This window comes from Lepisosteus oculatus, chromosome 26 (genome assembly GCF_040954835.1).
Source record: "Lepisosteus oculatus isolate fLepOcu1 chromosome 26, fLepOcu1.hap2, whole genome shotgun sequence".
Classification (NCBI taxonomy): Eukaryota; Metazoa; Chordata; class Actinopteri; order Semionotiformes; family Lepisosteidae; genus Lepisosteus; species Lepisosteus oculatus.
In genome coordinates, this window is record NC_090721.1 from 6,579,688 (window position 1) to 6,607,557 (window position 27,870).

Genomic DNA, 27,870 nt, shown 5'->3' on the forward strand with positions numbered 1-27,870 from the left:
TTACTCAAGGAAACGCTTCCAGGCCGTTTCTTCAGGTCTTCAGCCTCCTGCTCAAGACCGCTAGGCTGCAGCACTCGGCACACAGCTGTGCCTCTGAGAGAGATCGGAAAGAGTTCTCTTTGTAATGCGTGAATCATTTTTAGTGACTCTTAAGGAGGTTTAACTACAGTCGCGTTTATTTCAAGTATCCATTACTGTTCGGAACCAACCTTTTAAAATCTCCTGGGGGACGCAATGAAATAAAAAATAAACATTTCAGGAAATCAGTGTACACATACAGGCCTATAGAGGCCCTCGTTGGTATGACTTCGCTATTTTTAAATATGTTGATATTCTGGATGACAAGCACCAGTGATAAATTTCATGCTGCACAACAGCCCTTCCTCTCTTGTCTTGAGAGCTGCAGTGTCCTGACCCCCTCCCCAGTACGGGCTGTGTCATTCCTTGAGTTTTCTCCTGAGCTCCCATCCCTCATCGTCTTTCCCTTCCTCCCTCTTTCCTCTTCTCTCGTGTGCTTCAATGTGTGTTTAGAAACTCCGCAGAACGTGTATTTTTATTTGAGTTCGGTCCAGTCCTGCCCAGTGCTTTGAAAATATTGACCAGTCCTATGCTGTGAGTATATGGACCAGTATATCAACCAGTCCAGGGCTGTGAGTTATCAATGGGTCCAGATCTCTGAGTATATGAACCAGTCCAGTGCTGTGAATATATCGATTGGTCCAGATCTGTGAGTATACTGAAGAACAATGCGATAAGAACCTTATGATTCGCATGTCTTTTGGCTTCTGTTTGCAATGGATCATTATACAGAATCTGTAACAGTAAGTTTGGAAAATGTATTTAGACTTTGAAGTGTGCAGTTCAAACACTGCACCTTTCAAACCTCAATGCTGTGTTTATAGAGTAGGAGGACCTGTTCATTTTTCTGACTTCAGTAAATGTGCATGGCTGTGTCTTACCACAGAGCACAGTGATACTCTGGAATGGCACCGTGTGGAAAAGCCTGCCACATGCTGCTCCCATTCGTGGCTGCATGCTTCTGCCTGTGCCTTTGCATAGTTCTTTTTTTTGGCGTGTGAGTAATGTTTTTATGGTGTGTTTTTTAATTGCCCGAGAGTGGAAGCTTCTTCCCAGCTGGGTTTCTTACACCCTGTGTGGGATGAAATGCATCGATTCAGTGCCGATGCCCTAGTTTTATTCACATCCGAGCTAATTGGGGTAGTCCATCAACCTCAGCCACAAGCGTCTGTCTAATGACAGGATCTACAGAGAGAGTACCACTGGTAGATTGTTCCTGCTTCCCTTATGCAGAGTCTTAGTGGAATGGAGCCTGTCTGTCTTTCGCAAGGCAGCTTGGTGTTTATGCCTTTTTTAAAAATAATCTACAGAATAATCTTTTTGAATAAAGAGTCTGTGGAACTATTTTGGGAAAGACGGGCACCTTATTAAAACAATTAATAATAGATTTCTATAATAACCCAGCTAATTTTGTTCAGTTCTGGCTGGAAGTAATTAAGCAGTGTGTTGAGGGAGAGGATGACAGTCCAGGAAAATGTATGTGTGCGATATGGGCCATTAACCACTTTTCTGTGGTGCAGGAAAATGACAGAGTATTCTGAAATATCTGTGGCTCCACCACTGTTTGCTGTTGGTGATGTGCTAATGTAGAGAAAACTAAATTCTGAAGTAATACAGATGTAAAAAAAATGTTCGAGAGTGTTTGCTTTTCTAGTATTTCTCATATCTGTATGGACTTAGTGGGATGGTGAACAAAAATGCTGTTTTATATTTATATATAGTTGTAGTTGATATTTGCAAATACAGTTGAATAATGTGCTCATCTGTGCCTCTTAGACCTCCCGATGTAAAGACTGAACAAATCTTTTTTTCTCCTTTTAACATTTTGTTTTCTCCTGCCTGGTGCAGTTTTCTATCACTGAGTGTAACGGTGTGTTAAACTTGTGGTCACAGAAACTTTTCATCCAAAATTTTGTAAATTGAGCGCTCATATACTGCGCCTTATATTTTTGTAAAGGTCAATGAGAACTCCTATGGGGAAACTCGCTAGCAGGATTAATATGCAATTTAGGGGCTGTGATATTTAGATGGGCCTTTTGTGGAGACCGTTAAAATACTTGGCATTTTGCGCCGGGCTCTCTTCATTACTTCTTTAGTTCGTCCGCACTTGAGCGAGGTGAAGCCTCAGACAGGTTCAGCTTGACTTTGTGGATTATAAATGATTGCTAGACAACCAGCAAGGTTGTCCTTTTGGAGCTCTCCCTTGAAGGCTTGCATATGAAACAGTGAAAATTGATGGTGGCGAATGCGGTATAACAGTGCCTTGAAATGGGAAATTATTTACTGCTGTTTGAAGTTATTTTGATTAGACCCAGGCACTGGGGGTCCCTGTGTGCTGTCAGAAAGCGACTCCCTGTCAGTATGTGCTCCCATCCTTTGAAATGCTAAAATTAAGTGTGAACCTGGGTGATTTATAATGTGTGTTTCTGCGTCTTCTGTTCCCATTGCCATCCCAGTACAATTCGGCAGCGGATTTAATCTAACAGTCTTTGAAGGTTGCAGCAGAGGACGCACCAGGTGAGACGGCGCTATATTCACGAAAGCAGCAAGAAGAAGGCAGGTGTGAAAAGTGACAGCCCGTGCAGGTAATCGCACGGACAGTCTGTCCATTAGAAAACTGACCTTTAGAGCTGCTCCTCACAACAGAATCTACATGCAGGTTGAAAACTATGCTGGATGCGTCTTTCAAAAATCTTTGCTTTCGCCATGTTGGGCTCTGCTTTGTCATAGTGGGGTGATTGATGGGTTTTGGTCGCTTTCTTAGCACACCACTCGGTAAGATTTATTCTGAGGCTATTATTGATTTAATAAAATCTTAAGCAAGGATAACATTAATAAATAATAATCGGGTAACAGCATACCTTGCAATGAACAGCGCTCTGTCATGTATTTCCCCAAGACTGAGATTAAGTGATGCAGAATCACTAATAATAAAAACAGAAGAGGCTGGATGAATTGCAGTGAATTGTGTATTAGTCTTCCAAATTAAGGTATGATTGTAAATTCCCCCTTTCTGATGAAGTGGAAACGAAGATTTTTTATAGTTTAAAAGTATTGTGCAGTATGGGTCAATTCCTCATTGATTTGAGCTAAAGCAGTTTAACCCCTGACAGGACTCTACACTGTCAGTTTTGCACTCTACTGCCTGAAACTACCGTATGCAATGGAGATTGGGGAACCAGCGCTTTCTACCACAATTCAGTTGTTCCTACGGTCTTGGAATGCACCACACGCATATCTGAGATCGCCTGAGGCAACGGCTAATAACTAACTTTGCTGGTGAAAGCACACCAGTTCAAAACAGTTTGATTATCGGCAGAAGTAAACAGTTGTTAGCTAACCGTGTCACTTCTGCACCTGCTGTGTCATGCTTAATCGTGATGTTCGCCCTTTGAATGCGAAGAGAACTGTGAGTTAAACCAAGGAAATAGATGTCAAAAAATACCGGGCTGCAGAGAAGCTTTCTACTGTAGAGAATACTGTGGTGAAAACATGCCTTTTCCTGAGGCCAAACCCACGGACTGATCAGCAGGCAACTGAGATCTGTCTGGATATGAGCAGTTTTTGCAAAGATCCGAATCAGTGAACGCCACAGGAAAATAAAAAAACAAGGAGAAGCCAAATCCCATCAGCATGCTCGCCTTGGTTCTCTTCATTATTCCACAGGGCATCAGGAGAGGACCAGGAGGCACGGCACAGCGTGCACCTGTCCTCAGAGATTCATCGGCGGGACTTTTTTTTTGTGCTGGAAGGTCGTTTGGTTAATGTACATTTCAGTCTTCATCGGCGCTTAACTAGTTTTTAATCAGTAATTATTAGCGAGTTGGAAGAGTACGCAGACGCCTGCCTCCCCATCGACAGGAGAGTGCCAGTCAATATGTCACGTCAATTAGGCCCGTGCTGTGTGGGCAGCCCGCAGTGGCAGCGCCAGGGCGAAGGGGGGGGTGGGCAGGCACTGCAGGAGCACCTGCTGTACTGCCCAGCCTTTCATCAGCCTCGGGGGGGGGGTGTAGGCACTGGGGCTCCTGGGAGACCTGCTTTCTGTCTGCAAAACCTGGAAAAGGGCAGTTTCAAATCGCCAATTATGCCACACTCTCTTGCCTCTCGTCGCTGCGCTTTTCCAAGGGTAAACGTTAGATTGTGCTGGAAGACTCGGTGGAAAGCCATTTTATAGTGTGGGTGCATTATGGTTTTTATCCTGTTTCCTCTGTAGATGTCTGATGAAAAGTGTGCTTGACAGGAAGGCTCTGTCCTTTATTCTCTGATGCTTAAGGAGGGATATTCCTGCTGAAGGAAGTCTGAGAAATGCAGACGTCTGCCTTCACCAAACCGCGGGTCCTGAGACATTATAAGCATCTGTTTGCATCAACGCTATATAAATGATAGCACTAGAATTCCATTTATTTTTACATTTAATATTAAGGGTGCAGTTTGCAGTCTTACAATATTTAACAATTAATTGAGACTGGAGATTAATTAAATGGTTATTAATACATTTGTATGACATTTATATTCATATTTAGATAATAATATGATATGTAGTATACTATGCTGTACTGTCGCCTTTAGAACTGCGCTGTAATATTGGACAGTAAGGCTTTTCTCTCATTTTTTTAGCTCAAAGGTAAAGCTCTCTCAGCCCTCGTGCATCAGAGGCAATTTGAAGTAGACTTCCTATTTCCTCTGCTGTGATCACCTCCGCTGGCGAGGTCACTGTTCAGGCAGCGGTCTGCTTCTGAACAACATGCTGGTCCTAGAAAACCACACATTCCTAGAAAATCACATCCCTGTTTTGCTATCAAAGATTAGGTCTGGTTTGTTACATAAGTGCATGAGTCCTTTTAAGATTTCTTTTAAGTTTTCTTTGCCTCAATCACAGCCTTACCGGTGTAAACACAGCTTGTCACCACCGATCTTCAAATATTCCCTCTTCTCAGACCCAGTTTTAACACCCCTTCACCTAAATCTGGGAGATCTGTCATTGACAATTAGGCTAGCCAGCCCATCAGTCTGCCATTTAAGTGCTGTTAAGGAGGGCTGAGAATGAGCTGGGATGGTCTTTTTATGTTTCATACAAGAATTTGTAATAACCCCCAGTGAAAATCTCCTTGGCTGGTGGTACAGGGTGAATTTGCATGCAACCCCAGTCAGCAGGGCACACAAGTTTGTGAGATTTATCCCACTGTGCCAGTGGTCTCTCGCGGAGTCAATGTGGCTTTGATTACACTTTTGCTCTTACCAAATTATAATGCAAATAGCGTTCCACCTATTAACCATGCAACTGCTTGAAATACTAGCTTGTCCCCACAGTGTGTGATGTAAATTGCTATGTCACATTAAAACTGACACCAGTAATTCTGCGCATTGTGAAGTTACTTGGTGCCAGATCTTATGAAGCGTTGTGACAGCTATGCAGATGAGTGCATTTTGCCTTACAGAGTCAATTTGATACAGTCACAGGAGAGCGATTGCTTTTTGTGCATAATGAGGCCACACAAATTAAGAAATTACTTTTGAATAGATTTGTCCTTTCCAAGCTCCGTTTCCATATTATTTCTTAGTCATTTTTCAGCCCCCCCCCCCACCTTACAGGTATGCAGGAAGTTTTATTTCTTGATCAGATTCTTTTGTATCATTGTTCTTAGGTAGTGAGTTCATTCTTGAAGGCCTAGTTTCTTTCACCATAAAGTCTTCATTATGTTTATCCCTGCAAGACTCTTTCAACAGTATTTCCCTGTGCCACACACTTGGAAGCTAAAGGGAAAGTAAACCTCTCCTTTTTAAGAGAGATTTCCTTGGAAAAGTTTCCTTAGTAACATGCGTTCTATTTAGATGCATTGAGAGCAGTCTGCATAAATTCAAGATGACAAGTGACGATATTAAGGGACTAAATGAAAAAAAGAGTACCGTCCTTGCTGCAGTCTGGATACTTTCCAATACATTTATCCTGTTTATCTATTCTATGTTTCAAATGCTTTGTGTTTCATGGATTCATGAATTGTTGATTTTTTAATCATAATTCAGAAGCCATTATGGAAGATCATGTTAGGTGTTGACAAGGTACCAAATGCAATGTGCAGGAGCCCCTTACTCTTAAATATATTATGCATTTGTGGAATAACAGCCCTCTGTGTGTTGAAGACTTAGACTTGGCACCTCTGATTCTCAGTTCATTTTGAAATATCCCATGCAGCTAATTTCACTGTGAGGCCACGGCGCTGCATGAATGAGCTGTGTGGCCGCCTATAAAGACGTGGGGTTTAGAGTCTCCCACCGCTGCCCAGCCTGGCGTGACAGGCCTCCAGGAGGGGGAGATCGAGCCGAAGGGCCTGGTTCAAGCAGCAGCTAGCCGTGGTCCAGGAATCCAGGAACTGCTCTGCTGGGAGATGCCACAGCGAAACAGTAAACATTAAGCAGTCATAAAGGGGGAAGCAGAGCTATTTAACACAATGATGTTTAGCAAGTGCGGTTTAGTGTTTCACTCCTGAACGTACACCAGGGCCCTGGCAGAATACCAGACGGGCTCTTTGGTGTGAGCTGGAGGCTGTGGGTGATTTTTTTAAATATTGATGATTCCTCCCCGCCTGTATTTAAGAGACATTGCACCTCGTTTCTTGATAGTTCTTGGAAGTTAGCAGGTGCTAACAGACTGACTCATGGGTTCATGCAAGACCGTTCATGTCTTCGCACAGAGAGTCTCCTGAAAAGAGCTCCATAAATAAAATTGCATTATGAGAATAAAGAGATCTGTCAAGATCATTAATGCGGAAATGTCTGTGTTTCTAAATGTGCTTCCCATATGGCAAGCAGAAAAGACCACATATGCTTTTATAAAAGTGATTTTAACTCTTGGAGTCTTCTGTTCCTTGTTTTTTCATTATAGTGTCTTCTTAGCCTATATACATGCATTGTTTCCAAGGGATCCAGTGCCACCTGGATTTTACATTCTCCCTATTCGCAGCATGAAATGAGACTTTTATATAACTTCAGATTTACTTTCTAAAATGTACAGTAGGAGCAAGTTACAATCCTTGTATTTGTTACAGTTACAGTACTTGTATTCTTGTATGTTCTCCCTGCAGATGCCGGGGTTTTCTTTGGGTGCTCTGGTTTCCTCCCACCTCCCAAAGACAGGTTGATAGGTTGGCTGGCTATTCTAAGTTATTTGAGCTAATGTTCAAGCAGAGGAAACGTGGAACATCTTTCAGTGGGCAACACTAGGGGGAGCCATTCCTGCTGTTGAAAAAAAGTAATAGTAGCAATTACTGATTCACACAAGTTGGCTGGGAAATACACGTGCATGACAGGGCAAAATCATTTTTATTTTAATTTTGATTTAGAACTATCTTCCTTCAGAAGCAAAATTCTGATCTTTCTTCATTTTGGCTGCAGTCAGTAGTCAGTCTGTGTTATAGACAGGCCTCATGACATTTCTGACTTCATAAATACTCCAGCTGTTTCTTATAAGTTCCATGAGATGTTGTGAGCACTTGTGGTTAACAATGGATAGACATAGTGCAGAAAAGGTCATGGGCACACACTTATTTAAAAAAAAGACAGAGCCATACAGAAATGTGTAGATTTTAGGTATTGACCACCCCACACCCAGGCAGTGTGAAACTATAGAGAATTGATCTCTGTTACAGTCAGGTAGTATCGTGGCTTGGGGTCAGCCTCGTGAATTGCTATTGCTGTTAAGAAAAATAAGAGCAAAATGAAGAAGAATGTGTTCTTTGTTGTTCAGATGCGATCACGGTTGATCATTTCTCAAATGAATTCTGACACAGTCCAGGCTGTCTGTGGCCAGGAAGGAGCTGGACAGGTGGCACAGAGGCTGAGCACATTAAAGTGCTCAGCTCAGGAGTTTGAAACAGAGCGAGGGAGAGAGAGAGAGAAACAGGTAGATGGATTTCAACACATTTATAATAGCTGTCAAATCTTTAATCCTCTAAAGCAATTTAAAATATGAAAATAGGACAGTTGCCCAAATTAAAAATGACATTAATTTCTGCTGACGCCACACGTCACATTTTTCACTTCAGGTAAAATAGTACCTGATTAAGTTCTGCCAATTAGACGAGGAGGTAAACAGTGGCTTCAAGTGTGACGGGTATGGGGAAGGTGGACTGTAAGTGCCTCTGTGTTTCTCCGAGAGGCCCTGTGTGGAGGTGTCTGCACAGTCCTAAGGAACATAAGAACGGCTACAAGCGAGAGGAGGACATGCAGCCCATCTCTCTTGTTTGGTAGTGAGTAAATTATTGATCGCAGGATGTTATACAGGTACATTTATTCAAAGAAGCATCGGGTTTTGGCTTCAGCAGCTTGACTGGTCAGCTTGTTCCAGACTCCCACAACCCCTTGTTCTTGGTGTTGAATGGTCTTCCATTCCAATCCCAGTTTCCGATTCTGTCATTTGGTTCAGGGTTCATTCTGAAGCAGTCTGCTGGGCTGACCTTGTCAGGGCCTTTGAGGATTGCTAATACTCCTATCAGGTCCCCCCATAATCTCTGTTCAGCAGAAAAACAGTTCAGTTCCTTGAGCCTGGAAATAAGTGTAAGAAAGTACATTGTCTGGTTCCTCTTCTTGGGATTCTAGAGAAGCAATTTATTTTCATTAAAACATGGTGACAAAATCTGGAAACATAATTCTAAATGAGGCCTTACCATCATTATGTAATATTAACATTACACCCCTTGATTCAAATTCTGTGCTTTTTAACTATATATCCTAGTATGTTGTTTGCCCTTTTAATGACTTGCCCTAACTTACCTAGAAGATGTAAATGATGTGTCAACATGAACACCACAGTCTTTTTCATGCATTACCTCCCCTGGCTCAATGTTTCCTATTTTGTATTTATAGCTTGTTTTTCTACCTGCATTCAAAACTCTGCACGTCTGCATTAAATATCATGGACGTTTGGAAAAGGTTGACGGCCATGGCAAACTGTGAAAATATGTTTTTTTTAAGCGAATGAGTAATATGTCTGTTTTATTGAATTCTATATATAAGCTTTTCAAAGTCTTTTACCACAGAAAGAAGTACATTCATTTTTCTTTTGCGAGAGCGAACCTCTCGATACTGTGCCTGGCACGTACTCTTTAATGGGCTTTTGACTTGCATTACAGTTGGGTCCATTTTTTGTCTCATGCTGTTAAACGACTGGGTTCCCTAATCCAATATTAAGAGCGGTCAAGGTTTTGGATTCTAATTAGGGTATCAGCAAACAGAACTGGTTCTTTGCCAAAATTCTGAAGTAGAAAATTGAATACAATGGCATAGTTTAATGATAAGATAATGAATTCACTGGTAATTGCAGGTAATAAATGCTGGCTTGTGGGTTTTGTAATTAATAATGCAGAAGGCATTCATGGAGATGGTGGCACTGTAATGCATTGTAATTGTCTGAACCCAAGCCAAGTGTGTTGAGTTGAGGAATGCTGTTCAGTGCCATGAGCCATATCTGTGTAAAATCACCAGGGCAGAAGCTTTTAAACTACTGCTACGTCACTATTTGAAGTGACATTCTGAAGAACTTAGTAAAGATTTTTAAAACATCTAAGTAGCATTTGATAGGTATAGAAAAGGCAAAGAGAGTAGAAGGGATGTTAGAAAATATTAAATTAATTTGTTTTTAGTTTCAGTAAAATTAAAAGCATGCTATTTCATGGTTTATATTACAATAGTATAAGGTACAATATAAAATGCATATTAGTGTACTTATATTTTGTGATGCTTTTTATGTGTGCTTCAGCCATTAACGTATTATTATTTTTGATTATTGTGATTTAGTTTATAAAAAGTATGAGGTGATAGAGAAATGCCCGCCAAGGGCAGATGTCAGAGAACATCCACAGTCTTGGTAAATTCCTTTTAATTTGGACGCAGGTGCTGTCTAAATAGCAGAACAGGAATACTCTGGGTGTGCAGATTTATTTACCCAGCGTACGTGGAGATGTGTAGGAGGAAATGGCCCAGTGAGAAGCTGAGGATCATTAGTAAGGAGGTCCTGGTGGTGCATGTGCTATTAGCAAACCTAAGGGAAGGGCAGGCAGGAGTACAGAGAGCTACACAGGCAGTCATTAGAGGAGGAAAAGCAACTGAGATGATACACTCGTGTTCTAATAGGAGCTGTAACTTCCACAAAGAGCAGGAAACATGCATTTTTGTCTGAGATGCAATGGTATAATTTATCAGAGTAAAGCTTTTATTAAGATGTGTAAGTCATGATGCTGTTTCTTGTGGAATTATTGTACAGGCTAATATATGGATGATTTTCAGTGCCTGCTACCCCACCATTTACCATTTCCATGGTCTGCAGCTCTTGCAATCTGTTTAGGTCAAATGGAAATCTGATTGCAGTTAATCCCAATACTTATATCCTTCAAGTTGTAGGAAATGTTCAGGCAGTATTTTTGTGCTTTATATTCTCAATTACATGTTGTAGTTTGAATTTCAGTGCAACTACTTCTTCTTTCTGCATAACATAGCAGCTCATTCCTTCATAGTCACAGCTGGATGCAAAGTGTTGAACATTGACTTCTATATATACAGTCTATCAGTGTGGGTCTTTATGTACTCTATGTTTCAGTCTTTTTAAGAGGAACACAGTAGCAGCTATTAAATGCAAAATGTGGAATAAAAGGAAGGAAGGGAGGTAAAGGGTGATAGCACAGACAGTGCATACTTTTCGCATGCAAGATGCTGTTCTAGAAGGGTAATTTTGTGATCGTCGCACTGTCGTGTACACCAGAACAAAGAGCCAAAGCCCAGTGCTTAAGGCTCTGCCAAAAAAAAAGAAAAAAAAAGAACTTATAACTCTTTTAATTATTTTTATTATATATTGGTCCTGGTCTTTTTGGTAAATGCTGTTGGTTCCAGTTTTTTTCAAAGCCTTTAGATGTTGGAGGGCACTAAGTTAAACTGGCAGTGGATGCAAAAATAGTTGACAGATAAGAGTTAGCTTCTGTTTGTTCTTTTTTCAACAGTTACAAGCACCTTTTAGTTAAGACAGGAGATCTTCTTAAGTTTAAATGGAGCATCAGTAACTCAACACTTTAAACTCCAATGTGTACACAAGGCAGAGATGGTGGGCTTGTGAGTGTGTGGAGCACCAATGAAATATACAGCAGAAAGCACAGTGTTAGGAGTACGCAGCTTCAAGGATAACGATCAGGGTAAGGGGAGTTTATTCTCATTCCTTCAACCTCAGGTGCTGAGGAGAAAATCAGATGTTGAAAGTGTTTATCATTTTAAATTCAGTAAAATAATTCTGTTTGTATACCTTGACCTAAAGACCTGATCAAATACCCTGTCTGGTAAGGAAAAAAATCCATTAATAAAAGACTCCAGACTGCAGCTTTCTAATCTTCATAGCAATAGCTGTGGTACCAAAGCATTCTTGCCTTTCTGGCCATGTTCTAAGTCTCATATAGATTTCAAATCTCATTTTGGAAGAGACAGGCTTGTCACGCAAAGACAGTTTACCTAAAAACGGTCAGGAAACAACTTTTAGAAACTGCATCTGAATCTGATCAAATTGAAGATTGCTCAGACTGTATGTGTACAGTAGAGCCATGCTTATTGTGAGCTTTTCAGCTTATAAACACAAGATGTACACGTGTATCCTGAGTAGTACAGAACAGATACTGACACAACATCCACCTTTTCTCCTTGATGTAATTTCATTAAATATGCAACATCCACTAACTCACATCAGTTCGTACTATTAAGGAAATGACTAATCAGTTAATGTTAACTTAAACTAAACCTAAGAATGTCTTAATAATGTGCATTAAAAATGGAGACTGAAAGAAACATTTGGACTAAATTCAAACGCAGTCAACCATGTTAAAGAAGCAATTTTTCTCACATTGTTACATAGCTGTTTAAATTGAACTTGATTTTTCTAGCCCAGCAGCAAAACTCTTGATTAAGCTGTGACTTATTCAATGAAATCTAAAATTCAATAAATGAAAACAGAATGAAACGGTTCAAAACAGTTTATTTTATTTTTTTTCCAGACAAACACATCGATTTCTGGACCACAGTAGAGGATGGAAACCTTTCACAAACATTTTTTTATTTGAAAATACAAATATAAAATTATACTTTCCACATCTGTGATGTGAGAGACCCCCATCCACTTAGTTTATTTTACAACAGGGCTTGAGCAAGCCATACAAGAAGACCTGAAAGATGCTTTCAGACGTCAGTTCAGTCAGTTCTTGAGTTCAAAGTCGGTTAACATTAAAAAATGGGCAAGTGTTAGGAATGGGCAAGGCAATCTGGGACTTGTGTGTGAAAAACCACGAGTTATTGTGCTTCTGTTGCAAACTGGCATAATCAGATGGAGGGAACATCACACTCACCTAATGCTGCACAGCCATTAAGACAGCCTTGTTTTAAATATGAGAACTGCTATTAATGACTCATTAAATTTTTACACAGAGACTGTGTATTTATTAAGTTTCCCTCAACGTGGCGACAAATGGTATTTAGCTCAAACGGAGGTCAGTTTTCAGAAGGAAATTGATCACACTGCGCGGTGTTCTGAAACGGAAATCAGTTAATTTAATTCACAAAGTCATTTGTTATGTCTTATGGATTGTACCATTACAATAAGCTAATTATTTCATTTTCTCTGACAGTATTGAAGAGAGCAGTCGTGCTCTGGCTAGTAAAAAAACATGCTTAAACAGGCTATTGCTGATGGAATTCTCTTAAAAAACCCTATCTGGGTATTATTCTGTAACAGTAAAGTGTAAAAACAGTGATGGTTACCGCATCTGCTATAACAGGCAAGGCAGGATTTCTGCTTGCTTAGTTAAATACACGTTTGACAGAAGATGTGAAAAGCAGCTGGAATTAGATTAAAATTTTCACATAAACAATAGATATATACACATGCATGTCTTTATGTGCGATATACTGTTTGGTGTTTCACCATGTTTATATTTATATAATGGGATGACTTGTGGCCATTCTCTAGCACTTGCCTCAAATTCAAGTTTAAATGGATACGGTAGTACACTCCGGATATCACCGAACACCTTTCAGGTCGTTTTTTTTTTCTTTTTTATTTTTTAAACCAACAATTATCCAATGAATTAACTAGTCTAGCAAGATGTGTAACATTCATCAGCTGTAAACTGCTGTACAATGAAAAATAAAATTACAGCAACAGAGCCATGCTACCTTAAAGTCCAAGCTACAGGTTCAAATTAAAAAAAAAAATCAAATAAATAAACACAAATAGAAATGGTATGGACTATTTAAAGGATCACCAGTCTTAGTCTTAATCAAAAGCTAAATCGAATTGTAGGGGAGATTTTGAGATTTTGTAGGTCACTCAGAACGATACACAAGGGAGCCTAAGCAATCCCGGTGTTCCTTGATGGCTCTCACTAACTAGAACGCAATAGCAAATCTAAAGCAAATAATTTGGGGAAGAAAAACACAAGCTCCAGGGATGATGTCACCCTCCCTGTCTGTAACAGATAAATCAAGTTCTTTCTGTTCTTCACTACCACTTTAAAACTGATTTTTTAATACATTTCCTATAGAATACATACAGTACAGTACATTTATATATATAAAGACAAAGGATGAAACATCCAGTGCCGTAAAGGTGTATCTTTCCTGCTTCCTTCCTACTGTTGAGTTTTCTGAGTTTCTATTCTTAGGGAACTCTGCAGTAATGTGTTGGCAAATAATTGACCAAAAAAAAGAAGTGGGCCATTACTTCCTGGTTGACTCTTGTATGTATCCTTTATATCTAGTATTGCTAATATTTCAATTTAGAGCTGCTTAACTGTTATTCACTATAACATGAGCACAGGAAGAACTGTAACCTGTCTCCCTTCTTAAAGGCCTGTGTACGACCATTCCTCACCTGGGTGCTAATGTCATATACTGTAGTTCTGCACACAGTTTCGTGCAGCTGGATAAGAGTATTCTATAATCTGCAGTAGTCCTTCATCCTGCTTGGCTTTTGCTCCTAAACTGTAGGTAGTTTTTGTCACCAAAGATTCAACTATATTTAATTTAATAGGAAACAAACAGATGTATTGTAAAATGATCCTAGAAAGTTGTTTTCCTAGTGTCTGACAGTCTATTGTGGAATTTTGGCAAGCATGATTATGCTAAATAGTTTCAGGAGTTTCAAGTGCCTACAAAATCCTCCCTGCTAACCCTAAATGTAGACTTAATTCGCCAACAGTTGTTTTGATTAGAATGAAGACTCTGGTGTCCTTGAGTATAAAAATAATTCACAAAATCTTCAAATGATGTTTTTGATGAGTGAAAACTAAAGTACTCATTAATCTAGGCAGACACATTTAAAAAATATATCAGTATCCAAAAATAGTAGTGCCATGGGCCACTGGGATATTTTTAAAGTGTACAAACATCAAAACATATTACACAGTTTTTTTATTATTCAACTTTGTTAGAACTTTCTAAAAAAATATGATTTCTTTTTTCTTTCACGTAATAAAATCATCTTTTTTCATAATTATAGCTTGTGTCCCTCTTAAAAAATAATTAAAAATAAAACAGTTTTGCATATCTAGCGTTAGCATTTAAGGTAGTATGGCACACCCCTTTTTAAACATTCAAGGGTGGGGATCCAATTAATGCCTTTTTTTAAGATTCTGTCTTACAGCAATTTTTCTATATTTCTTCTGTGAGAGCTTTGGTTAGTTGAAACCATGTGAGATCAGCAAAAAAAGAAAAAATAAAATAAAATTGCTATTAAAATAATTAGTTAGCAATTTTTTTAAACTTTGTTAATTATAAGAGAAAGTTCTATCCTTACTGGTCCTAAATCTGCTAATAACTACATCTAATTCTTAGTCTTAATTACATAACATCTACTACTAATTACTAGGATAGGAGATAGAGAGAAAGAGAAAGAGAAAAGGACAAAGAGTATAGACCACTACACTGGCATCAAAGACAGCACTTTGTTACAAGGTAATTTTGCGATTTTACACACTACTGAAATACGTTAATGATCAACAAAAGATTATTGTATGAGGCGACAGGGAATGGAAAGAGAGAAATTGATGGATGTACAGTACATTATTATAATTATTGTTATTATAATTATTATTAACAACCACAAAAATATTAATAAAAATCCCCTGATTCATAAATTGAAATCTTTCAAGGGAATATTTTTATTTTTTTAACATTTTGTTTGTTTTTTTTTACTCTGAATGAACAGTTAACATTGTTTTCTTTTTTTGTTTAAATTATTACTTGATCAAGTCTCCATGTTATTTAAAAAGCATCCAGCATTTTGCTTCACCTGGTTGTTCTGAACAAAAGATAATTAAAAACAAATAATTAAAATAAATCTGCAGCAGGAAAACCAAAAGAACATCAGCATATACTGTACATTAATCGATCCGTTGTTTCCTTTAAAAAAAACCCATCTAATTTTTAAAGCATCTCATTGAAATGCCTCTGCTCTACTGTGGCTACTCCAGTCCCTACCTTTAATAAAAATGAGTGCAGCAGCTATGGTTACATACCAACATTGTATTCAGTGTCTTCTATTGGCTGTATCTAAAATACCAACATTTATAAACGATTTAAAAAATATTAAAACTTGGCATATTTATATCCAAACAATAAAAACTCAAGACGTCAGCACTATATGTTGATTCTCATTGCTATTGATCACGATATTGGTTTGCTTCTGCAGGTGTATTTATTTAGACTGCAAAAAAAAGCATTAAATTAAAAATAATCCTTCATACTTCACCCCCTAATAAAGACCATTTACAACAGCCAACATTAAACATGTGCAAATAGGAAACATCAGTTCTTTCCTACCAGTCACAGTGCAATGATTTTTTTTTTATTATTCATTCATTATTTTAATGTTTATGTCTAAAATAAATTAATCTGTTAACGCTTCTAAGGTAAAACTCACAGCACTGAGGTAATTGTATAAAAAGGTCTGCCTTCCTAATTCATTCAAAAGAGTACTCAAAATGGATTAAATATTGCCGTTAACGATGCTGAAATCAGGCATTGTTTTTTTTCTGTTTTGAAAGGAGCAAACGGAGTAAAACTAACAATGACAAATCTTTTTTTCTTCTGGAGTATAAAAGCTTCAGTATTCACAGAGCAACATGAAATGTCTGGACGATAATCCAGAAGTCATAGCTTTTTAAAGTAATAAAAGGTAAATAAAAGTGTGCTTTGGATTTTTTACATATTACAATGAGGGCTGCAGCTCTCGCTTGTAGTTGTCAGTGTGGGAATGAAAAGGTAACAAATCTGAAAGACTTTGTGGAGTATAACTAAGCAGTTACCTCTTTTTTTCAGCTGTGCACGTCTGAACTCACAAACTAGTAAATATGCTGGTATGACACTCGTACAGTTATTAGGCCTATAGTATATACAGAGCAAGCTAACAGTGTTTTGTTTTTTCTAATCCTTATGGGGTAGTCAAGGCCTTTGTGCTACCGATGGGTTCTGCTTACTGTTTAGAGCTGAAAGTGTTTTCAATTTCTTTGCTCTCTAGCACAGTACAGCCTCTGACATACACCATCACAAAAATATGGTATCTCTCTTTCTTAACAGTATATATGCAGTGACTGGAATAATATTTACAGTTATATTTCTTTTTATCTGAATTCACAATTTATTCAAAAGAAAAAAAAACTTTATAATATCACCTCTTTTTCCAACAACAAAAACAACACTTATAAAAAAAAAGGACTGTGAAAATATTGTAGTCCTATCCTTATTGCCCAAAATAGGTAATTATGGTTAACAACAAGACATCACAAGAAATAAAAAGAGAACTACTAAGATTTATTAGTTAGTTACCCTCTCACTTTTGACTTGAATTAAAACCTATTCTGCTTTCAAGCCTAATGATTCTGTATCAGTTTGTTTGTGTGCAAAAGTGACACCTGAAGTTCTGATCGTTTTAAGGATCGGTACCAAAGTTAAAAAATAATAAACATAACCGTTTCAAATATGTTAAGCCCCCCTGCAAAAAAAGGGAGTAAAAAACTTAAGTCATTTTACATATATAACTTCTATGAGAGAAAATTAAAATGCACAAATAATCAAAACCAAGCTAAGAAGGCTATTCCTCCTACAACTATTAAGGAAAAAATAAAAGTAGTAATAATGTGATTCAACTACTTTAAAGGAAGGGAAAAAAATCCTAAACAAAGTTACCGGGTTACAGAAGGATTGAAAGATTTAAAAGCCAGGTTTTTTATTATAGTACAGCAGATTTTCTGAGATGATCTTGACATTGTTCATAATGGTATGCCACCTCCTGTTCATGTCTCCCCCCTCCCCCCCTTCCCGGTGATGCTGTAGTGCTTGAAGTTTGATGACATCACCTGTATACAGAACCAATTAGAAACTTCGGCCCGTCTTCCCTGGAGCTCCCGATATACTCTGCTGAGCCAAACACACAAACATCACCACAAGTTAATGGAATGCCAGCAGTTGAAGCAATTCAGTACAATAGCTGACAGTTTCTGTTGCATCCAAGTTACATCTCCATGCATTAACTATTCTGGTGCATTATAGTTAAGAAAAGATAATTGCAAGATGTATTCATGGTTCATTTTTTATTACAAATGCCTATGAAACAGGCCAATGAATTAGGGAAGCACTTCTAATAGGGTGTCCTGATCTCTCTGCTACACCTGCCACTAGGTGTTTAAAGTTTGGTCCATGTAATCTTCCTGATCTTTATGAAATGTGGCTTTCGTAAGCAGCCACATTCATAAGATCTTCTGGTATAGAGCTACGCATGTAGCAGATTTGACAGGTCCTTTTTACACCAGACAGCTGAAGATTGAAGCACATGGAGTTATACAATAGCTCAGACTGAACACAGACTATGCTGCTGCTGAGTCACAAACACAAAGCTCTATTCAGTAAACACCAAACAGCTGATATGATGCATATTTTAGATTCTGTTAGTATTCTGTCTGACTTTGTGCTGCTTTCAGTTTGGACGATTTCCAAATTTACTGTTAAAGGCTTACTGAAAGCTGTGGAACTTTACAAATTACAAACAGCATTACTGTTGCTTTCTCTACCATTTGTGTATCCCATCAATATAGTTTTAAGTTTTTGCAAGTTCTTAATTCATACTAATAAGTATCATAATGAAGAAGTTGACAACCATCATATGTAAAGCTTGTCATATATTATGAGGAACCCAAGGACTAACAAAGCTGAGTGAATATGGAATTCAGGATACAAGATGATAAATTATATGATCTGTTTTAGAAATCACAGTTGTAAGAAATTGAAGAAACTAAACTGCAAAAAAGAAACAAAATTGTAAGAAACTCATGAAGAACAGTTTAACTGAAATCCATACTATACTGCAAAAACACAAAACTCTGGGGAGTTACAGAAGAAATTCCTGGTAGATGTTTTAAAAATACAACTTAATTAACTAGCAATGATCTTAAGCTCCATTCTTTCCAGGGAAATGTATATTCTCTGTGCTGTAGTTATTATGATGGTGGTGGTGGTGGTGGTGGTGATAGCTCAGACTCTGGAATGTGCAGACCCAAGTGGACCTGTGTTCACTGATCTCTGAATCGATACAGGACAGTTTTCATTGGTGTTTACAGCTGGGAAGAGCTACTGTATCAGCTCCCAGATCGCACAAACACATAAGTTAGTGCTGTGTGATAAGCTGTACCCAATTGATCTAAACTGAAGGAGAGGAGGGAAAAAAAATATTTTCACTTAAATCTAATTATTCTGTCTTCAATTCAACCAGTTGCAAATCAATTTTTAAAATGGATTTCTAACAAATTTCAGGACCAACCATTAATATAATCTAGTAATCACTCTGTGAATAACCTTTAAAAAACAGATCTTATGAAAACAAGGATAAAGGGAGGATCAATGTATATGTGCAAAGAAGCCCTTTTGAATATTTACTTTCAATGATGAATATTTCTGTAATGTACTAAATCAAATGTCACAGCAGTGTCTTGCCACTTTTAGAGTTCAGGTTTGTCTCAACTAAGCCTCTATTTAACCTTCAAAGACTTTTCATTCACAATGCAGTTAACATAAGTGTTACTTTGTCCACTTATAAAGCAGGTTAGAATATGTCAATAGAAAAGCGGTTTGTCATTATTCTACACAATAGTTAGTGGCAAGAAGAACCAAACTGCCCTTAAACCTAAAGACAAAGGGGAATGAGTTACTTGACTGGATTATGATGCTAAAGAACTTCTACTGACTGAGCAGATGTACAGCAATGCACAGAGGGGACCTTGGTTTTCTGCTTAGCAACCTTAGCAAGGTTATTCAAGCCCCAGGACAGACTTCAGCATTCATTGTCTTTGGGAAAGCTCTCTGCATATTCAGCTAATTAAATACTTAGTCGTGCATCTAAGAACTGGCTTATACATCCAAAGCCAAGTAGGATCCTGACTGCCTGCAAGTGACACTGCACGACAGAGTAAAGAGGGTAGTGAAAGAATATTACCTAGAGGAATGTACAGTAAAGGCAACTGTCTTTCCAGAGAGCGGGTGAAAATGCATCAAAATTAAAAACACAAATACCACAATTAAAGGCACTCTTACTAAACATAGGAATAAACTCATAATTTGATTATTAGTTTAAAGGTTACTTACTACCTAGATAAGCTGAATGGTTATCTTTCATTTGTAAGTGTTCTTATGTTATTAATATACAAGTTAAATTATTCTAGCTTCTGTCCAGTTGATAGTCATTTACTATACATTCCTCTATTAGAGAAAATTAATTTAGTTTCATGTTTAATTCCTTGCTCTACAATTCAAGGGTCGTGAAGCCAGTTCCAGATAATGGCACCAGCTTTTCAGTTTGACATTTATTTGGAAGTGGATCTGTATTTCTACATCCCAGTTCACTTCCAAATGTTGGGAATTCAGAGTGGATAAATGATTGCCTGGACATCAGCAGCACTTTGTCTAATGACTTTTCAACAGGCTACATAAAACAATTTACAACTAATAGTCCTGAAAACACCCTCTGCATGCCAAAAATGTCTGAGAAAACACTGGGTCATAAAAGCTGCTCAGTTCTATGATTTATATTATCTAAGTGTCTACTGATCTTCATTTTATATTTCAGTCATTTTTTCTTAGAATAAGATCTTTGTGCTTACCATGTTTTAAAAATGTTTATGGAACACTTTAATATTAGCACTGCTATTGAGAATACATAAGGAATTACAAACACTACACAAAAAAAACCTTGCCAGCCAGTTTTCACAGACTGTTATGCTTTATGTTTCTAATTTAGAATCACTGAAAAATGTTCAGTGAGGTTTGTCAACATAAGCATGGTGTTATTTTAAGAGTAGAGAGAAGAGGACCAGCTTAATTCAATGACGTATCTACTCAGATCAAAAATAAAAAAACAGTTTTCTGCCTGAGAAAAGTTAAGTGCTTTCAAGACCTCAAGCTTAACTTAAAAACCCATCCTCTGCTAACAGCTTTACATTCTGGTACATCATATCAAACCACATTAGACAACTGGCAAATAATAAAATGATACCCCCTGCTAACTGTAAGTTATATTCAATCATAACTCACTGCCTTGATTTCACACTTTTGGGAACTGAAATTAATTGGGTGTCAATGTGAGAAGTCTTAACTGACAGCAAACTTGTTACATTTCTTATATGAATGCATGGCTTACTGGTTACATACAAATTTACAGAAGCAACTAAATGATTCAATAAATGATATGAAATAAAACGACCAGATTAAACCACATTGACTAGGCAGGATACATCAGAGAAAGCAACAGTAACAGTCTGAGTAAACCAAGTGATTTTATATAGCCATTAAAATTCTTAGTAACATGCATACTCAGCCATGAATCTGAAAGTAAAAGATTTGTCACTACATGATGGTGAGTAGGAACAATAGGGAAAAAAATGCTTAACCATCTATGGAATTCTGCAAATAGTAATTACAAATCTTTTTTAAAGTTATGCATCAAGAATATTTAATGACATTTTTGTTTTATGATGACATTTAAGATTTGAAAAAATGCACATTTCAGTGCTTTCAGTTTTATGGAAAGCATTTTTAAATAAAACATTTTCTTTTTAGGAGTAGCTATTCTTAATTTTATTTTTACTTTAAATTTGCTTTTAAAAAGGTGAATCACTTCCATAGAGGGTTAACATTTTACAGAAGAATGAGGAAAGGACTGATTCAGAAGAAAATCTACACAGAAATCAATGAGCGGATAAAAAAGGGATAGAAATGACTATTATATAATATAAATGGCACATAATACCTCAAATGAGATGGCAACCAACCCCCTGTTAGGTTTCAATGGTATCCATTTGTAAAAGCTGTCGCAATCAACGGACCCTAAAAGTGTACAGTTAGTACCTGTGTCAGTATGCATCTCAAGGAAAAAGAAAAACTATCACTGGTGAGTATATTTTATTCACAGGCTTGTGTACTGCCAGCATGAATGAGCATTTAAACATTCAGACATAAACACAGAGCATTGCATTTGCACAGATATTTTTGCGTGTCAATCTGGTAAAGACAAACACAAGTAAACAGTTTAAAAACTAGGCCTCTTACGAGTCTCTTGCACTGTACTGGGCCCCTGCAGGATTTTTGTCAACATTAACAGTTCTCAAATCTTGAGATGGCACTTTCTGAATGCCACAGGTATAATTTCATGGTCACCTTCACTGCCTTCCAAATTTGTTCTGGGGGAAAACCTACAGAACTGTCTGTTAAGGTATGGAAGTAGTTATTGGATTGATTTCCATTCCTTAGGGCTTTTTTTCTTGCCTGGGTACAAGTCATAAATGTATGGGTTACATTTCTCACTGGACCACTGATCTGGGTGAGTGTTGGAATAAACCCACCAAAAGGAAGGACTGTTGAAAGAGATTGTTCAGGGAGCATGTACAGTGCAAGAGACAAATCATCACACAATATTCTGTTGGTTGTAAATCTTAAGGACTGCTTTGAACTACTTTCCAGTACTTGTGATTGACAGGTGCCAATGAGAAAGACAGGTGCTGGAAACTGAAGTCCTCTATGTATCCACTGAAAGCCACACTGAGAGTCTTCCCAGACCAAGGTCCTATATTCCCCCCATCACCATTGTCATATATATATATAGACTGACAAAGGGTTAGAGGGCACTTCAGTCTCCACAGCTGTCCCCTGCTTGTCTGCGGATTTATTTAAATTTGTGTATCAGTTTTTTGGATATGTACTGATCTCTGCTGGCAGCTATGCGTTTTCACTCACATACAGTACCATACTAAATGTAGAGGTGATATGATGCTGAATTGATTACTAATTGATTTGAGGATAAGCTCCACATAAAAAAACTATAGAATCTGATAACACTGATACCTATGAAGACTTTGAAAGGCTAACAATCTCAAATATTTGCAAAAAACATTAGATCCCCAAAGCCCATCTATAATTTTACTTTTACTTTTTATATTTTATGTGTATGTGTAAGTATGGTGAGGAGGGTTGCTGTTCTGTCAGTGCCTCTCTCAAAATGCTGTGCAGACAGGAATTATTGCAAACTAAAAGGTCTTTATTTTTGCAAGAATTATTTCAGAGATTGTTAGGCTTTCCTTTTTGCACCATAAACATTCATGCTTACATTAACAATATTAATATAATCAGGAGTCATGCAAAATCTCTTCAGCAATAACATGAGGAAGAAATACTTCTTCTAGAAAAAATCTCACATGACTAATATTTTCATGTTTAAAAACATCATCATTGTTATTTTACTTTGTACAGTAAACAATTCATATAACAGTTTTTCGTTAATGCAAATCCAACAATATAGTATTCAACAATAAAGTCACTGTTGTCAAAACTACTCAGAGCATTAAATGACAGCTCCAATAATGCAGCTGTCATTGTGCTATTGTGCAAAATCCATATGGGACTGGAGAGGAACAGGAAAGGTTGGAAATGTGCAGGAAAAATGGAATATCTTCCAAATTAAATTCCAGCCATTCACTTCCAACTTAATCTGAGACTCCTAACCTATTACAGAGGGTTTTTATCTCTGCTAATATTAACAAGAAAGTGTCAAGACAGACCAGAAGGACAAAAACAAAAGTAAAAGCATTAAAACTAATAAAATCTGAAAGACCTTTGAGATTGCTCCTGTGCTCAGCTGGGATGGACATTTATAGAATGAATACTCCTTTGAAGATGAATCCTCATAGGCTGCTTTTCAGCAATGAAACCAAGTATAAGGGCTTGTGGTTACAAAGAAGACTATAATCTGTTAGCTCCTAAAGTTTAATGGTATTTTCGCTACATTTATCAATAATATGAAAGGAATCATTTTAATTGTGTTTAATTTATTGTTAATGTATTTCTGAGAATTTCTGCACATGCTTGTACTTAAAAAAGAAAGATTCTAGTTTCTAAAGATTAGCACAAAATTGTAATGTGTTTAGTGTTGTCAAATAATTTCTTAGACTATGGATTTGTCTTTGCTGGTAAGAGATGCAGCAGTTCAAATATATTAACCTAACTGGATATACTGACTTTCTTTACACTCCGACTAAAAATGTTGTCTGTAATGGGTTTAATTTCAACCATATTATGCATTATTCAGAAGTATACATATCTTGTTTTCAACACCTGGAAGTTAGAAGTTCTTCCTTTGAAAACTGTCACTCAACTTTCTTCTTCACTAAATTATTTCCAGAAATAATGAATAGTCCATCTGTTTTGTAAAAACACTCTTGTGGCAATATTCAGAGAGATTTTTAAATATTGTTTTTATCAGATATTCATACTCTTCCAGTAAAAGGATCAGGACTGTGCAATATTACAGAAAGCCAGTGTTTAAAATAACAATAACTCTTATTCAGATATACTCTACAGAAATACCTTGAAGTTGGTTTTTGAAGTTCAGATGGTAAGAGAAATTCTTTTTCACTGAAGGCTGGACGACAGTTGGAATTAAGGTCATGAGTGTCTATCTCTGTCTGTTGTGATAAAGCTCTGGTTTCATCTGTCTTCTAACTTATTCATATGATTCACAAAGTTTAAAAGGAGCACATATAATGGATTTCTGTGGATTAAAAAGGTTTGGAGGCACTACATTCATATGACTATATTTTTATGGGAAATTTGTATTTATTGTGGATGAATAGAAACCTCTATAACTATCTTGTAATCGAAAATTGTACTTAAGGTAAGGCTAACCTAGTTTTCTATTTTCACATATATATAAAAGTACTAACACTGGATTTGGTACCCTGCATAGCTAATCCAAAAAATAAAATGTAGTTTCAGTCAAATAAAAATTATTGGTCTTCTTAGCTAGCCCTATGTGGTAGTAACTGTGTTTACTGTGTCTAAGGAGAAAAGAAAGCCTTTTCTTATAAAAGACCTAGTGGGAAGATTTTGTCCTTCTGGTTGACAATTGGACAAAGGCACATTAGCACATACATTAACTAAAGTCAATCCATACACATGTTTGCAGCTTCTGAACTGATATGAAAAGGATTGTAAAAATGAAGGCAATGCACACTCATGAGAGCTGAAAAATCCTGAGTGTTGCACAAATCAGCTAATGCACCTGTTAAGCACACCTTTTTGGGGCAATTTCCACATAATTTAACTTTAGACATGCATTCCAATATTGTGCTCTTAATAAACAGACTCTTAAATGCTCCCCATGCAGTACTTTCCACAGGGCAGGGGAAGCACTACTGAAAACAGCAAAAACTAATTTAAGAATCCATTCTGTTTAGCATGAAAATGGATTTAGCCAATTTTTTATTCTATTTCATGGGTCACCTTTAATTTGATGATCCTTATTAACATATTGCAACCTGGGTGTCCTTCTGCCCCCGATAAATTTGTGGTGTGTGGAGCTGAGCTCCAGAGGAGCCTCATTGTCAAGTTTCTAACTTTGATACTGCATTAGAGTCATGCTTGTCACTGGTGACATGCTTCTCCACATTCAGATGGGGAGCAGCAATTCAGATGGTTCGTCAGCTTTGGTTGCAGGCTGACGTTTTTGTGTACTTCTCAATTCTTTTACTTTGTATAACAGGCAATATGGCTGATGTAGATGAAAAATTTAGAACTTTTCTATTGTACCCTTTTAAAACTACATGAATGATCTTTTTTTAAGTTATCTTCATTACAGAATATTGTGAAAGCATATTTTGACTTTATCTGCACCTATTTTTATCTACCTGTTTATATTCACTGAAGTGATGGGTAATCGTTATGCATTTCCATATATAGTTCCATATACTGTATCTCTCTGATTCCTGTGTTTATTTGATATATTTTTACTAAACATTTTTTTCAAGGGCATCATTCTGTGACAACCGCATGTACTTGCGGCTTTTTTTATTCTAGTTTAATTTGGGTCTCATTAAATTGGGGGCCAAGTTACCTTAAATTTGCAATCTATGAAGGACAGGATAACATCAGCAGAAAGCATAAACCTTTGTTTTTTAAAGGTTTGCATACAACTGAGTTCATCATGGCTTTGTCCAACAGGTGACAAGGGTGACAAGCTTAGGAAGGCCAATAAAAAGAGAACACTACTAGCAGTGTGGATTTAGGGAGTTCCACAAAGTGTTCAGCCAGGTTAACTGAACTTAGTTATTATTAGCTCTTACAAGCAAGACTTTTCTTATTATACGTCTCAAGTATAATAGAAAGAATAATAAACTACTTTAGGTTGAGTCAAAGACTCTTAAATAACCTTTAAATATAGGATGCATTTACTTTTTCGAAAAATGCTTGTGATCTCATCACAGCACGTTTTCCTTCAACCGTAGATTAAATGTTGAACATGAAACCATTTATAATACTCCCAGGCCTCATAAAGCCAAAGTCCAAACACACACACGGTGCATTAAGGTGGAGAAAAAGCAGTGTGCATTACCTTGTTCTGTCTCACAGATACACTCTCTGCTGTTAAACACTCTAGGAGGATAAATACAGGAAATGGATCAAGCGGCTGCAGTGTACTTACAGCGATGCTGTGCCCGAAGCCGGATCCAGGCTGGGGGCTAGCAGCACTTATGTAGTTACCGACACCGGAATCCTGGCTGGCAGTGCCATACAGGTCAGCCACGGGCCCTGGGCTGTTGGCGCCAGGGAAGCCTCCGGGCCGAGGCGGGTTGGTGCCTGCCGGGGAAGCAGGGGCGCCAAAATTCGGTTGAGCAGTGTAGCTATTCAGGACTGGTGTGCAGAGATAAAAGCTGAGTATGAGCCTAGCATGCACATCACTTCAAAGAACAAAGCCAGACCACTAGAAATTAAAATAAAACAAACTCAGATTTAAAAAAAACAATATATATACATATCTATATCCATATATATATATACAGATACAGCCTAGGCTCGACTTAAAATAAAATAAACACTCAAACCAAGGCCATGCGAAATTAAAGACGGGATAAGGTATTCAATGAGGTTCAGCCCATACTATTGACTAAGAAGCTTGGAGCCTCATGTAGATATATATAGATATATATAAATATATATATAAAAACAACCATTCAACACACTACTTAAAACCAGAGACTGTAAGGTGCTCATTTTCACCAAATTGTCACAAAAAAATATTTATTTTTTTGACATCTGATTCAATGCTCATGCAGAATAAACAGATCTCTATGTTTTGGCACGTCTAGACAGCATTCACATCCCATGCAAACTACAAAGGAACTAGTGTTAAGACTACACAGAGTGCTGTTTCATTGAGGTTAGAAATGGAGATTATTATTAAGCTGCAGAAATTTCATTCAGGGTCCCTTTAGATGATAAAACGCTTGCAAGTGTGTCAAAGATACTTTTTTTAGTTCCCTTCATTATCATAACTACATGCTTTTGATATTTTTTTTACTTCTTAAGTGCTCTGAGTTTGTACATCCTCAATTATGAATCCTAGTTCATGAAACCCTTTCAGAAATTGCATTGGGGAGTTCTGTGCAACACCCCAATCTAATCAACACCTGTCGTTCTGAGAGTTTTTTTTCTTCTTTAAATAAATGATGGTGATTATCTACCAGTCAGTATCAGGGGCATCAGGCCTAGTTGGTAACTGACAGGAAGGAAATTACTGAAGGTGTCTTGGGTAATGTGTGTAAAAAGCCTTCTTCGTACACTTAGATTTCCCCAGAAAACCACAACTGTTATGATGAGTTATAATCCTTCTACTGATAAGAAGCCATAAAATTAAGCAAATTGGTGGTAACCTACCCTGACACTTCTGGAGCGCTAAGCCAGACATCCTGTCTTAGGTTCAAATCCCACCTCAGGCAGTCACCTACAACCCTGTGACCTTGCTGATGCACTCCGCAAACCGAGTCTCAGTAAGACTAAACTGAAAATGGTAGGGCTCTGGTGAAAATCCCAGAGCAATAACACTGGCAATTAAAAAGAAGAAAAGAAGACAAAGAAAAAACCCTGGGGTTCTCTTAATTGGTATAATTGTTATGGACCACTTGAGCCATTGCAGCATTGAGCTTCATAATGACCTTACATTTTTAGTGCTTGGAAGATAAAATAAATAAAAATAAATGAATAAATTAAATTAAGAACTGCAAAGCTTTAAGCCCCCCGACTGCACAGAATTCATCTTTCTTTATGAACAGCACTAAATTGCACTCAGATTAATAAAGGAATATTAAATGGGGCTCTTCTGAAGCCGTCAGCTTTTAGTTTACTTGGATATTCACTGAAGGAAAGACTATTAATGCACTGAATTTGAAAACTCATAAA

The 27,870-nt window shown here is 37.4% G+C and overlaps 2 protein-coding genes across 30 annotated transcripts in view; one reads left to right on the plus strand and one right to left on the minus strand.

Annotated features, from left to right (window-relative positions):
* mrps23 (mitochondrial ribosomal protein S23) overlaps nt 1–27,870 on the plus strand; it is a 64,503-nt gene that overhangs the window by 23,742 nt on the left and 12,891 nt on the right. The window lies entirely within an intron of this gene.
* msi2b (musashi RNA-binding protein 2b) overlaps nt 7,053–27,870 on the minus strand; it is a 247,131-nt gene continuing 226,313 nt past the window's right edge. For 9 of the 29 annotated variants that reach the window (XM_015367403.2, XM_015367400.2, XM_015367394.2 and 6 more), the window contains 2 exons: nt 26,117–26,325; nt 12,066–17,517 (listed from right to left, as the gene is read on the minus strand). In XM_015367403.2, coding sequence (XP_015222889.1) covers nt 17,473–17,517; nt 26,117–26,325 — 254 coding nt within the window. In that variant the 3' untranslated portion in view covers nt 12,066–17,472. Of the gene's footprint in view, nt 7,315–12,065; nt 17,518–21,394; nt 21,472–26,116; nt 26,326–27,870 lie in introns of those variants that run through there. The other 20 variants (XM_015367404.2, XM_015367419.2, XM_015367407.2 and 17 more) reach the window with 8 other exon arrangements.